This window comes from Bombina bombina, chromosome 4 (assembly GCF_027579735.1).
Source record: "Bombina bombina isolate aBomBom1 chromosome 4, aBomBom1.pri, whole genome shotgun sequence".
Taxonomy (NCBI): Eukaryota; Metazoa; Chordata; class Amphibia; order Anura; family Bombinatoridae; genus Bombina; species Bombina bombina.
In genome coordinates this window covers 267,395,870-267,410,932 of record NC_069502.1, presented here as the reverse complement: position 1 = coordinate 267,410,932, position 15,063 = coordinate 267,395,870, and the positions used below count along the sequence as shown (strand labels likewise).

Here is a 15,063-nt window from a genome sequence, read left to right as displayed (position 1 = left end):
CCGCTTACAATACGCCAAACAGACAAGCCTCAAACCTTCTGGCACAAAGTCATTTGGAGTGATAAGACCAAAATTTAGCTTTTTGGCCACAACCATAAATGCTACATTTGGAGAGGAGTCAACAAGGCCTATGATGAAAGGTACACCATTCCTACTGTTGGGTAGTTTCTGTTGTCATTATGATTTAAAAAGAGTAAACACAGTTGATTGATAATAAATGGCTTCAGCCAAACACTAACCATGAGTGAAAAAAGTTTTTGTGTTATCATTCATATTCTCTGAAAAATGGCCAAGAAATCATAAATTCTGCCAGGGTATGTAAACTTATGAGCACAACTGTACGTAGCCTCCAATCCCTGCCCAGATAAGACGTGAAATGCTGCTCTAAACCAGAGACATTCAATAGTACAATCTCTGAAGAATGTGTGCCTGGAAATGCGTTAGATCTTACCAGTTGCTATCACATAGCAATGAATAAGATGTATATACTCCAAAGTGCACCAAAGTGATGTCTGTATCGCTCTTCCTATTTGCACTGACAATAGTAAAGTGCTCTAATATATTACAGCATATTGTTATTGCATGTTTATGTCCCTTAAAGTTTTTTGCTTTACTGCAGTAGGTTATACTGAATGTGTTAACTATTGGGTGTTTTGACCAAAACCAGAGAAAAGAGATGGTCAACAAGCAGGAAAAACTCTGGAGTATTACGCTTACATTGTGATTGCTTATTTGTTACTTTCTGCCAAAATAACAGTCAAAATTAAACTTTCATCATTCAGATAGAACATGCCATTTTAAGAGACTATAAAATTGACTTTGTTCTCTTAGTATCAGTTGTTGAAAAACAAATCTTAGGAGCAACAATGCATTACTGGGAGCTAGCGGGTGATTGGTGGCTATGCACATTGGCTCAGCAGATGTGTTCAATTAGCTTGCAGTAGTGCATTGTTGCTCTGGAGCAGATTAGAACTACAGATGTGGCCGAAACATTGGTTCCCTTCCATGTTTTTAGGAAAACGCACAAATTTCTCTGAACTAAGTAAAAATTGACAAAAGTATTTGGTATTCACAAATCTTTATTTCAAACGTAATAGCATAGAAACCACTTTTGATTTATAACTTTAAACACTAAAACAAATGAGAATGGCAGGGACAAAATATTGGTACTTTTAACCTAATATTTTGTAGCACAGCCTTTGGAGATAACTACAATCGAGCACTTTCTGTAGATCTGAATAAGAATTCTACACTTTTTGACTGGGATGTTGGCCCCTCTTCTTGAGGAAACTGCTCCAGTTCTCTTAGGTTTGATAGGTGCCTTTTCCCAACTGAGAGTTTCAGCTCCTTCCACAGATGCTCAATGGGATTCAGATCTAGACTCAAAGAAGGCAACTTTGAAACGGTCCAGTGTTTTCTTCTTATCAATTCTTGGGTGCTTTTTGAGGAATGTTCAGGGTCGTCATCCTGCTGGAGGACCCGTGACCTGCAACTGAGACACAGCTGGGCAGTATGTTTCACTCCAGAATGCCTTGATAATCTTCTGATTTCAACATGCCCTCCACAGATTCTAGGCACCCAGTGCCAAATGCAGCAGGGCAACCCAAACCATCAGTGAGCCTTCAAGGTGGGGGGGGGGGGGGGGGTCTTTTCTTTGAAAGCTTTTTTCCTTCTGGAAACATGAAGTTGTGATTTGCCAAAAAGCTCTACTTTGTATTGTCTGTCCAAAGGACATTCTCCTAGGACTGCGGCTTGTCCACATGCATTTTGACTTTTTTGTGTTTCTTTAAGAAGTGGGGTCTTCCTAGGTCTTCTACCATGGAACCCACTTTCATTCATACAGCGACAGATGGTGCAACTTTAAACTGTTGCACCTTGCGATTACTAATAAAGAGAATAGTCTGCTAGAAGTATCACTATAATTCTTTATTGTAACTGCTTACGGGTATCAATAGTCTTGTCCTGGTAATTACAAAATGTCTATATAGAATAAGCAAGCATTTGCTCCATACATTGTGGACAATTGCACAATGTAAAAATGTTAAAAGATATTTTAATTTAAACACTTTTCATTATTTGAGCAGAATGCAAGTGTACCAATACATGTGGACACCTCTGTATGGCTTTACACACGAAAACACAGACCATTTAATTATTGCACTATTGCTTGCATACAACACATTGGATCATTTTCTTTTTGTGCTTTCATGCAAATTCAATCTTGTTATCAAGTTGGGAAAACAACTTTCATGTTTCACTTTATACTAATCATTGCACTGAATATAGTTAAATGTTCACACAAATCCACTGGACTGATCTAGCTATATTATATTGGGATTTCTGCTTATTTCTAGGCAACATGCAATCCTTTAACAGTAGCACCTCTTTGTAGTTTTATGCAGCACACATTATCATTTGTCAAATGTTTACCAGAAATAAATACATGCATGACATTATATTTTATGATTACACTAACATTTATATCCTTGCCCTTTCTTTTTACTGAAGGACATTTTTTTTTCTGCTTCTGTCAGTGATTGAGTGGAAGCCACAAATCCTGATCTGCTTGGCTGTCCAGAAGACTGAGGATAAGATGCAGAGTGTACAAATGAGAAAATGGAAGCATATTTATATGTTAGAAAGGAGGCAGTCACATAACGTAAACAGTATCCTGACAGACACTTGTCCCAATCAATGGGCCTTTGTGCACTCACTTGTACAGCATGAATAAGTATTAACCCCTGTCACATGATGGATGCCATTCTGAAATAACCCTTTTGCAGAAAGAACACCATTTAAAACTGTATCCTATCTGCTATCAAAGACAGCCTCTTCCCATATTAGAGAATATTAACATTGCAGATCCCCTCTGCTAAGATATTCAAGAATGATGTCAGTTCTCAAAGGATACAAGACAAATCAGGATTTGGCATGAAAAGTGCATACTATATAGAAATTGAATGCATTTACCCTGCACACAATAATAAGAGGCAGCGCAGTAACACAATCTGCTGATTAGCACACCCTGCTACTGTCACTGACCTGGCATGTTGCAATAAACAAGGTGAAGCTAAATAATGTAACAACTGCACAGCCTTTTTTGGACACTACAGTTTCAAAAGTAGGTTAACCTTCAAAATGTTCTCTAGCAGGTATATTTAACAACCAGATGGAAAGTATTTTGTTTTAGAGAGACATTTTAGTTTTTGCCTGCTTTTCATGTAATTTAGCTGTGCAAGTGTGATTGTTGGTCAATGCAGGAGTTCTTTCATATATGTCCCTGTTTGCATCCCCAGAAGAGTTGATAAGATAAACATACTTAAAGGGAAATTAAACCCAAATAGTTTCTTTTGAGATTCAGATAAAACATTTTATTTTAAACAACTTACCAATTTTATTACAAGACCAGAGACTCCTATTTTTGCATTCTCTTTCTTTACTACTCAATGCAGCTTTTAAAAGTAACAGAATGACATAAACAAACATATTAAAACAGCATAAACAGATAACCACAATAAGTAGCTATAGATAGAGCTAACTTATAACTCCAAGAAAAAAGTGACCAATCAGAGAAGGAATAGTGACCATAAACTGTCCAATAAGCAGCCAGACTTCCTCTTTCTTTTTGCTGCTCAGTCAAGATAAGTATTATAAATTTTATCTCTAATAAAGTTTAAAGTTTTATTCAGTTTCTTATTTCTTTTCAATATATTTTATATTTTTTTCGTTTATTTATTTAATCCTAACACTCATAGTTTGTATAAGTTTGCCCCAATTCACTGTTTGGTTTATGCTGTATTTAGGAAATGTTTTAAATGTTTTAAAATTGCCTCCGTTTTTCGGCTTTTGCTATTTTTATCTGTTTGACTTCGTCCCACATCCCCTCCGGTTTTGTCTTTTCGCTAATATAACTCCCCATTACCTCCGGTTTTTCCGTTTTCTAGCTGAAGTGTTTTTCAGTCAGTCACTCTCCTCCATCTTCCCACTGTCACTAAATGTTCCGGTCGCCATTTTGTGGGCCGGACTTTCCCTTCCCGCCCCCTCAGTCTGACGTGTTTTGCCTTCCCAGTCAGTCTGAGTTAGTCTCACCTCACGACCGGCAACATTTGTTGCCATTTTCCCTCACAGACTAAAGCAAGTTATTTTGCAAACCATTTCTTTGCTTGCATTGCCATCTTGTGGTAATACTTTTATTAACAAGCTATTTATTTAATTGTTAAGCGGTTTTATTATATGTTAAAACACTCTAAGTATTATTAACATATAAATTAATGGTATTTTCATATATTGTTCAAAGTATTACCTAATATATTAAAATTTTGTGTTTTTAATTTATTAAGGAACTTTATAAAAGTTTTATTTAAATTATAAATAAAAAAATTTTAGTTTATAAAAATGTCTGAAAACCCAGAAAGTTCTCCTCCTTTAACAGCACAGACTGTTCAAATTATGATTGATTCTTCAATGAACAATCTTTTCAATAAAATGTCTTCATTAATGGGCATTAAAGAAACTAAAAAATCTTTAAAGAGAAAAAAATCCCTCAATTTCTGTAATTGCCAGCAAAAAGCTTATAACAAAATCTCGTCAGCTTTTGTCTGACACCGCAATTCCTCGCAGCACGGGAACAAAAACTGCTGCTAAAAGAACCCTGAATCCCAAGGGTGTCCAAATGGGAGATACTAACACAAGTACAATATTTAAAGAAAATGTAAATAATGTTGAAAAATCATCCTCTGATGATAACAACTCTGAGGATGGTAGTTATACAGATTTAAACTCAGATTCTATAGATGTGGAATCTGAAAATTCAGATTATACCCCTGCTATTAAAAGGCATAAGAAAATGCATAAAAAATTAAAAGAATATATTGAGGAGGAGACAGAATTCACTGATTGTCTGGGTATACCAAGATTTAATCCTGATGAACTTCACCATCCCCGCTCTGCGGAATGGTGCCCCAATATAGAGGTGGCAAAATTTATCGATTTCCAGCTCAGGAAACCTTTAAAGAAGCAGACTCGCAATAAGATGAGGGCGGAATGCCCTCGCCCCTTACTCCCTAAAAATGCATCAATTACCCCTGAGGTTGACCCTAAAATCCTTAAGTTCATTGGTGCCCCAGGTTACAAGGTTAAAAAAGGAATTGATAGATCCTGGATGATTTGTCAGGACAAATTGTTAGACTCCATAGGTCCCCTGACCAAGTTATTCGAATTATCAGAACAGGGTGTTGCAGAAGATGCCCCACTGGACCCATATGTTGTCAGAGAATGGGTCCAACGGCTCCTATGTTTTATAGGTAATACAAATGCTGCCATGACCCTAGAGAGACGACGAAATATATTGCGAAAAATCGATCCAAAAATATCGGATTTAGCTTCCAATGAAATATCCCCGGACGACAATGGGTTGTTATTTGGTGACTCTTATTTGAAAGAGCTCAATCAATATGTGAACACCTTTTCAAATCTCAATAAGGTTAAAACTTCTGTTAAAAAGATTTTTTACCCTAATTAGAGTTTCTCTGACAGGGCCGGGAGAGGCAGAGGCCGCTTTCCCGGCCGTCAACCATTCCTATCCAGGTCTCATTATAACCAGTCCCATCAACCCTATTATTCTACCCAACATCAGTATCAATTCAACAGAAGTTTCCAAGAGCCTTCAACCTCAACAACTTTCTTCCCAGCAAGGAGCCGCCCTTGGAACCAAAGAGGCTTCAGGGGTAGATCAAGATCAAGACAAGCTCCAGGTAAGATTATTGGTTCCCTCTCAGATTCCTTCTTCCCGAAACAGAATTGGTGGCAGAATTGCTTTGTTTGCCCAAAACTGGGCTTCAATCACTTCCGACCCTTGGGTTCTTCAAGCGGTGTCAGGAATTTTCATAGAATTTATTTCCCTTCCCATTCAAATAAATTTTCCACAACCAATTCATTTTTCCCAAAAAGACAAAATTCTGGTTCAAAAAGAAATTTTTTCCCTTTTTTCCAAAAAAGCTATTCTTCCGGTCCATCATCCTCAAAATTGTTATTTAAGCAATCTTTTTCTTGTCAAAAAGAAAAACAACCAATTCAGACCTGTTATAAATCTAAAATCTTTAAATGCTTACGTTGTTTACCATCATTTCAAGATGGAAGGCATTCATTTATTAAGAGAATGTCTAAGGGAAAACGATTGGCTAGTTCGTTTAGATCTCACAGACGCCTATTTAACCGTACCAATCGCTCAAGAGCACTGGAAATTTTTAACCTTCCGTTGGGAAGATCAGTTTTGGAATTTCACCTGTCTTCCTTTCGGCCTATCCTCTGCTCCTTGGATTTTCACAAAATTACTCAAACCTGTAATAGCTTGGTTGAGACTTCGAGGTGTCCGTCTAATTATTTATTTGGACGACATTCTTATTATGGACCAGAATTTTCTCTCACTCCAAAATCATCTGCTTTCAACAATCTCCCTTTTGGAATCTCTAGGTTTCATAGTAAACAAACAAAAATCAGTTCTGGTTCCTACCAAATCTTTAATCTTTTTAGGTTTCAAGATAGATACAATCCTTTCCACTTTGAGTCTCCCATTAGACAAAGTGAAGAATATAAAGAAAGAGATTTCCAAAACTTTATCCAAAGACTCAGTCCCCATCAGAACTATAGCCAGGATAGTAGGGTTACTTTCATCCTCTATTCAGGCTATTTTTCCTGCCCCTCTTCATTATCGCGAACTTCAAAGATTGAAAATCCTTCATTTGAGAAAAGGTTTTTCCTACTCTCATTTGATTCCCATATCTCCAGAAGCGAAAGAAGAACTTTCTTGGTGGCTTTTGCATTTAGAGGCCTGGAACGGAAGAGCCATTTTTGGCAAAACTCCGGATTTCATCATCGAATCCGATGCCAGCCTTTCAGGCTGGGGAGCTCGTTGCGGTCCTTCCATCACAGGTGGCAAATGGACTCTGGAAGAAAAACGCTTTCACATAAATTGTTTAGAATTATTGGCTGGCTCGTTTGCAGTCAAGAGTTTTGCAAAGTTTTCTTCTCCAGTTTCTATTTTACTGCGCATGGACAATATATCTGCGGTGCAGTATCTCAATCGTTTGGGAGGCACCAAGTCCAGGGAACATTTCAGTCAGAGCAGAATATATTCCAGGACAAGCGAATTCAATGGCGGACTGGGGATCTCGTCATTTGACGGATTTCAGCAATTGGAAATTGGACAGGAGTCTTTTTCTCTCTCTCCAATCTCTCAGGGGTCCCTTTTGTTTGGATCTTTTTGCATCCAGGACCAATTTTCAGATTCTTCCTTATTTCAGCTGGCGCCCAGACCCGGAAGCAGCTGCCATAGATGCTTTTCTCCATCCATGGCCCGCGTCTATGGGTCTACGCGTTTCCTCCATTCTCGATGATCCCGAGGACAATTTCAATTGTCCGCAGGGATCTCCTTCGTCTAATGATTGTGACCCCCCTTTGGCCGACACAGTCATGGTATCCATCCCTTCTGGAAATGTCCATCGATCTCCCGATTCTTCTTCCTTGTCTTCCCCATCTTCTTACGGATCCAGAGGGCAATTATCACGATCTAGTCCTTCAAGGTTCTCTTCTCCTGGTAGCATGGACGATCTCAGGGGACCCTGGGCTCTCCGAGGCCTTTCGGCTGGAGCAAGATCCCTCTTTCAGGAATCTTGGGCCCCGGGCACTCGTAGATGCTACTCTACCGCTTGGTCTAAATGGTCTAGCTGGTGCTTGCAAAGGAATCTGGATCCCATTTCTTCAGATTTATCTGACATTATTAATTATTTATCACACCTTTTTGATTTAGGTTTAGCATATAGAACTATCAATGTCCATCGCTCAGCTATTTCTGCTAGACATAATTTGATTAATAATGTTTCTGTAGGTAAACATCCTTTAGTTTGTAGGATCCTCAAAGCCATGAGACTAAAACGACCTCCAGTTCCTAAACATGAATTTTTCTGGGATGTGGATTTAATTTTTTCCCTTTTTAAGTCTTGGCCACATAATGCCTCATTATCTTTTAAACAACTCACAGCTAAACTCGCCACTCTTCTTTGCCTAATTTCTTTCAGAAGAGTTTCTGACGTTAAAGCCCTAGATTGGAATTCTAAACGCTTCTCTCCGGAGGGTGTTACCTTTTTCATTTCACGAAGAACTAAAACCCTTTCCACATCTATCTTTTACCCTTACCTTCCTTCTGAACCTTCCCTTTGTGTGGTTGAATGTTTGAAATCTTATGAATCCAGAACTTTACCTTTTAGAAAACCTTATAATAACCAACTTTTAATTTCCTTTATTCCCCCTCATGCTGCCGTATCCTCTACTTCCATAGCGAGATGGGTTAAATGGGTCATGAAAGAAGCTGGGATCGATATTTCTTTCTCAGCCCATTCAGTTAGAGGTTCTGCTGCTTCTAAAGCCTTTTTGAAGTCTGCTCAGCTTCAGCGGATTTTGGATGCGGCAGATTGGTCTTCAGACTCTACTTTTAAACAATTTTATTTCAGACCCATTCAACATGCCTCACTTAACTTATTTTCTTAAATGGTTTATGCTATGATTAATGTGCTTTAAACTTGCAAAAATAGGAGTCTCTGGTCTTGTAATAAAATTCCGATTATCCTAATATTTTGAAGGTATAATCTAGATTTTATTAAAGACACAGAGACGAGTATTTTCCCACCTCAATTATGTTTGATACCCTCCCTTTAAGAATTTTTATATTGTTATTATTACTTATTTTTTCTTATTTCGACAGTTTCCATCTGAAGGAAATCCTTTCCTTAAATCGGGATTTGTACCTTCTGTTCAAGAGGATTTTCACCTTGCAAGTACCCTTAGATCCAAGTCATCTTCTGCAATCAAGTTCTTATCTCACAAGTTTCTCTTCAATCAAACTTTCAACTGTTATGCATATGTTTTGTTCTGTTTGGGACTTTTTGGACTGTTGCTAGTTCTAAAATTTTTTCCATTGGTGAGCATCAGTCAAGAAAGAGGAAGTCTGGCTGCTTATTGGACAGTTTATGGTCACTATTCCTTCTCTGATTGGTCACTTTTTTCTTGGAGTTATAAGTTAGCTCTATCTCTAGCTACTTATTGTGGTTATCTGTTTTCTATGCTGTTTTAATATGTTTGTTTATGTCATTCTGTTACTTTTAAAAGCTGCATTGAGTAGTAAAGAAAGAGAATGCAAAAATACTCGTCTCTGTGTCTTTAATAAAATCTAGATTATACCTTCAAAATATTAGGATAATCGGAATTTACTTCTACTATCAATTCTGCTTCTTGCACTTCTATGATCTAGCTGAACACATCAGTAAGCCAATGATGAGACATATGCATGCAGCCACCAATCAGCAGCTAGCCTCCTAGCTCATGAGCCTACTTGGGTATGCTTTACAACAAAGGATACCAAAAGAAAGCAAATTAGATAATGGAAGTAAATTGGAAAGTCGTGTAACATTCTATGCTTTGTACATTTTTGGGTTTCATGTCCCTTTAAAAAGGACAATAAACACTTAGTAATTTTACGTTGTTTTACTGCAGTATTTCAATAAATTAACAGAGGGTGGGTATGAAAATGTTTGCATTAAGACCTTGTTTGGTTGAAATGTGTTTTAATAGTAAACCCCCATCCAACTCTTGCCCTATGTGAAGGAGCCAATACGGACTTGTTAGCAGAGCAGACAAGGCTAGCCATGGTCACTATGGTAACAAAAAAGCCATTGTTCTACAGTTTCTTTTCTGATAATCTAATTAGGAACAGATTTATTGCAGAGTAAGGCTTTTGCAGTCTGCCATGTGCCTTTCCAGTTGTCAGAATTAGAAAACTCATATTTGGACTTAAATTACAGGAAAAGGCGGAAAAATAAATATTACAAATATACTGCAAATCTATTTCACTAGACAAACATTTTATATTAAAATCTCAAAGTGTTTACTGTCCCTTTAAAAGAACAAAAAGTGAATTTCATTAACTACATAACAGTTTAAATGTGTATAAACTCATTTTGTATGCAGACCTTTTGCAATACACTACATCATTGCAGATATATACTATGCATATATATAAAAATGACTTTAATGTCCCTTTAATCAGATATTTAAAGAGTTAGCAATGCACATCCAGCTCATGTTGACCTAAATGAACTTTACAATGATACAAAGATCAGTAACATTATTTTAAATAAATGTAGCTGTGTAGGAAACAGATTCTGATGTCTTGAGCTGCAGGTATTCTCACAAAAACGTTTCCACATTGATTTCTAGTGCGGAGCAGGGCAGGGTAAGGTCAAACTTTGTAATAACATCAGGATGAAGGACACCGAGTTTCCCAATTGTGCACCCATTTGCCAAGATCTCAGCACAGCGGCCAGGAAAGAAAGCAGGATCTGTAAGAAAGAAACAGATGGTAATAACCATTATAAGTACATGGTCCAGTATTGTAACCCCAAATTTCTTTTTCATCATTTAGACAAACAAATTGTATGCCATTACCAAATGTGCTTTGTTTTCATGGTACTCTGTGTTTAAGAGATAGGAGCACTATATGGCAAGAATGTTTTTGAGCACTAGATGACGGCCGTGTTTTCACAATGCATAACATTGTTAAATGCACTCAATTTGATTATAGAAGTAAAAAAATCCAATTTAATAGTACACTCTATATGAATGAAACATTTTTTGGTTTCAAATACCTTTCAAGTAAAAATATAAAACTATCGAAGAAGACAGAAAGGTATTCGTTTTTCTCTAATTACATGTGCATGCTTAAAGGTACATCAAAGTGCAAAAAAGAAAATGCACAATGTCTTACATATAACTGCACATTGACCCCAGCATTGCGTTGCTGCTTGTGAAGCTACCTAGATATGCTCTTCAACTAAGAACACCAAAAGAATGAAGTAAATCTGATAATAGAAGTAAACCGGAAAGTCTCTTAAAATTTCATGCTCTACTGTCTCATAAAAGTTTAATTCTGGAATCAAATACTGGTAATTGCTCAGCTTTCTATTTATAAAACATTGTGAGAGCAGCATCTAAAATTACTCAAATTGTTATCATGTATACGATAATGTAAGAAATAAATGGTGGTAGTCTTTGCTTTGTATTTCAGATACAGGCTTATAAACTTGATACTAGAACATATGGGTTGGGTGGTGGGAATAATAATAATAACTAGTATTTATATAGCACCTTTCTCCCAGTGGGACTCAAAGCGCTTTTTCAGCGCTCGCTCTCAGAATAACCAAATCGGCAGCTGAATAGTAATAGTTATTACCCAATTTAATGGTACGTAAATAGTAAATGGTTCCACAGCTATGGACAGCAAAAACTAACTGTGGTACAGGAGGTGAGAAATTGAACCCCAGGACAATTTGTAATATTATAATCAAAGGAATGCATCATATAGCGTAATAATACATTAATAAAGTCCAGAACTGAAAGGGTAACCTGCTAGATCAAAACATACACATAAAAGCAAATGTACAGCAAGTCATCTTCTTTAGGTGAATGTAAAAAATTGACGGTTTGCGGTCGAGGTAAGAATCAAGTATAATTTCTAGATATATAATGTGTTGATGGATGAACACTTCTCATGTATATTACAGTAGGGAAAGTCTGGGTGATTGGAAAGATTAGAATTCATTGTAAAAATAATATTTTATGTGCGTCTGATGCTTCCATTGAATCGTATGATAAAATGTCACAACATTTTAGATTTACTATAGGATAACAAAATACATTTGTTGCAATTGAAATGGAAACCTCTGCAAAGTTTTTATGCCAAGCAGATGAGATTCTAGCAAAAACATAATTTATATAAGAACTAACATGATAAATTTCATATTGGCAAGAGTCCATGAGCTAGTGACGTATGGGATATACAATCCTACCAGGAGGGGCAAAGTTTCCAAAACCTCATAATGCCTATAAATACACCCCTCACCACACCCACAATTCAGTTTAACGAATAGCCAAGTAGTGGGGTGAAAAAATAAGGATTAAAAAAGCATACAAAAAGAGGAACTGGAAATAAAATTGTGTTTTTTATACAAAAAACATAATTTATGTAAGAACTTACCTGATAAATTCATTTATTTCATATTGGCAAGAGTCCATGAGCTAGTGACGTATGGGATATACAATCCTACCAGGAGGGGCAAAGTTCCCCAAACCTCAAAATGCCTATAAATACACCCCTCACCACACCCACAATTCAGTTTAAAGAATAGCCAAGTAGTGGGGTGATAAAGAAAGGAGTAAAAATCATCAACAAAGAAATTTGGAAATAATTGTGCTTTATACAAAAAATCATAACCAGCACAAAAAATGGTGGGCCTCATGGACTCTTGCCAATATGAAAGAAATGAATTTATCAGGTAAGCTCTTACATAAATTATGTTTTCTTTCATGTAATTGGCAAGAGTCTATGAGCTAGTGACGTATGGCATAGCAATACCCAAGATGTGGAAGTCCACGCAAGAGTCACTAGAGAGGGAGGGATAAAAATAAAAACAGCCATTTCTTGCTGAAAAAATAATCCACAACCCAAAATATAAGTTAATTCTCATTAAATGAAAAGAAAAAACTTAAAACATAAGCAGAAGAATCAAACTGAAACAGCTGCCTGAAGAACTTTTCTACCAAAAATTGCTTCCAAAGAAGCGAATACATCAAAAACGGTAGAATTTAGTAAATGTATGCAAAGAAGTCCAAGTTGCTGCTTTGCAAATCTGATCAACTGAAGCTTCATTCTTAAAAGCCCACCTAGTGGAGACTGATCTAGTAGAATGAGCTGAAATTCTCTTAGACGGGGCTTGACCCGACCCTAAATAAGCTGAATGAAACCAAAGCTTTAACCACGAAGCCAAGGAAATGTCAGAAGCCCTCTGACCTTTCCTAGAACCAGAAAAGATAACAAATAGACTAGAAGTCTTCCTGAAATCTTTAGTAATTTCAACATAATATTTCAAAGCTCTTACCACATCCAAAGAATGGAAGGATTTCTCCAAAGAATTCTTAGGATTAGGACACAAGGAAGGGAGAACAAATTCTCTATTAATGTTGTTAGAAAACACAACCTTACGAAAGAATTTAAATGAAGTCCGCAAAACTGCCTTATCCTGATGAAAAATCAGAAAGGAGATTCACAATAAAGAGTAGATCATTCAGAAACTCTTCTAGTAGAAGAGATAGCCAAAAGGAACAACACTTTCCAAGAAATTACCAAGTAGTTTAATATCCAAAGTAGAATCAGGCTTCAAAATGTCGAGAAGCGCATGTCAACGTAGAAATCTTAACACAAACTTACTTCACCACCTCCATAGGAGCCAAAGTTTGTAAAACTGAATTGTGGGTGTGGTGAGGGGTGTATTTGTAGGCATTTTGAGGTTTGGGAAACTTTGCCCCTCCTGGTAGGATTGTATATCCCATACATCACTAGCTCATGGACTCTTGCCAATTACATGAAAGAAAAAGAAATAGCAATCTTGACTTAGAAGTCATATCAGCATTCCAAGATTTAACATCAATTTTGATAACAAAAAAAGGCATCACAAATTAAATTATTGAATCAAGTTAACAATGCTAGACAAATCATGATTCGATACTTGTTGCGCTAAAGTTTCCAACCAAAAAGTTGAAGCAGCTGCAACATCAGCCAAAGAAATTGCAGGCCTAAGAAGAAGACCTGAAAATAAATAAGCTTTCCTTAGATAAGATTCAAGTTTCCTATCTAAAGGATCTTATCAAGAAATACTATCTTCCGTAGGAATAGTATGTTTAGCAAGAGTAGAGATAGCCCCATCAATTTTGGGGATCTTTTCCCAAAACTCCAATCTAATTGGTGGCAAAGGATACAATTTTTTAAACCTTAACGAAAGAATAAAAGAAGTACCAGGCCCATTCCATTCCTTAGAAATCATACCAGAAATAGGAACTGAAAAAAACCTCTGAAATAACCACAGGAGGTTTATAAACAGAATTTAAACGTTTACTAGCTTTAAAATCAATAGGACTAGTCTCCTCAATATCCAATATAATCAACACTTCTTCAACAAAGAATGAATGTACTCCATTTTAAATAAATAAGTAGATTTGTTAGTGTCAATATCTGAGGAAGGATCTTCTGAATCAGATAGATCCTCATCAGAGGAGGATAATTCATTTGAAATTTCATCAACTTTATGAGAAGTTTAAAAAGACCTTTACATTTATTAGAAGGCGGGATGGCAGACAAAGCCTTCTGAATAGAATCAGCAAAAATTCTTATAAATTCACAAGTTTATCTTGTACATTAGATGTTAAAAGAACAGCAACAGACAATGTATTATTACTGATGGACACATTCTCTGCATATAAAAGTTTATCATGACAACTTATTACAAACCACAGCTGGAGATATAATCTCCATAAGATTACAACAAATGTACTTAGCTTTGGTAGAACTGTTATCAGTCAGCAGGATTCCAACAGTGTTTTCTGAGACAGGAACAGATTGAGACATCTTGCAAAATGTAAGAGAAAAAACAACATATAAAGCAAAATTATCAATTTCCTTATATGGCAGTTTCAGGAATGGGAAAAAAAATGCAACAGCATAGCCCTCTGATAGAGAAAAAGGGCAAGAGGCATATAAGGAATGGGGTTTAAATAATTAAAATATTTGGCGTCAAGAATGACGCACAAACGGATACATTTTTTTGGCGCTAACAACATCTGGAAATGACACACTTGCGTAATTGAAGATGCAACCTTGTGAAAGGACTCGGCGTCGACAAAGATGCCGAAAATGACGAATTTGTGTCATCGAACATAACTTTGCCCCCCAAAAAATCTTGCGCCAAAAATACTGCAATATAGTTTGGCATTTTGCGCCCTCGCGAGCCTAATTCTGCCCCGCGAATTTAAAATGACAGTCAATTGCAAAAAGACTATACCCCATGTAAGAAATAAATTTTCCTAAAAAAAATGCATTTCCCGGATATGAAACTGACAGTCTGCAAAAGGAAATATACTGAAACCTGAATCATGGCAACTATAAGTACAATACATATATTT

At 36.6% G+C, this 15,063-nt stretch overlaps 1 protein-coding gene across 1 annotated transcript in view; it reads right to left on the bottom strand.

Annotated features, from left to right (window-relative positions):
* Window positions 1–1,061: 1,061 nt before the first annotated feature.
* Window positions 1,062–15,063, bottom strand: part of FARSB (phenylalanyl-tRNA synthetase subunit beta) — a 173,905-nt gene continuing 159,903 nt past the window's right edge. The window contains exon 17 of the mRNA XM_053709960.1: window positions 1,062–10,391. Coding sequence (XP_053565935.1) covers window positions 10,240–10,391 — 152 coding nt within the window. The 3' untranslated portion in view covers window positions 1,062–10,239. The remainder of the gene's footprint in view (window positions 10,392–15,063) is intronic.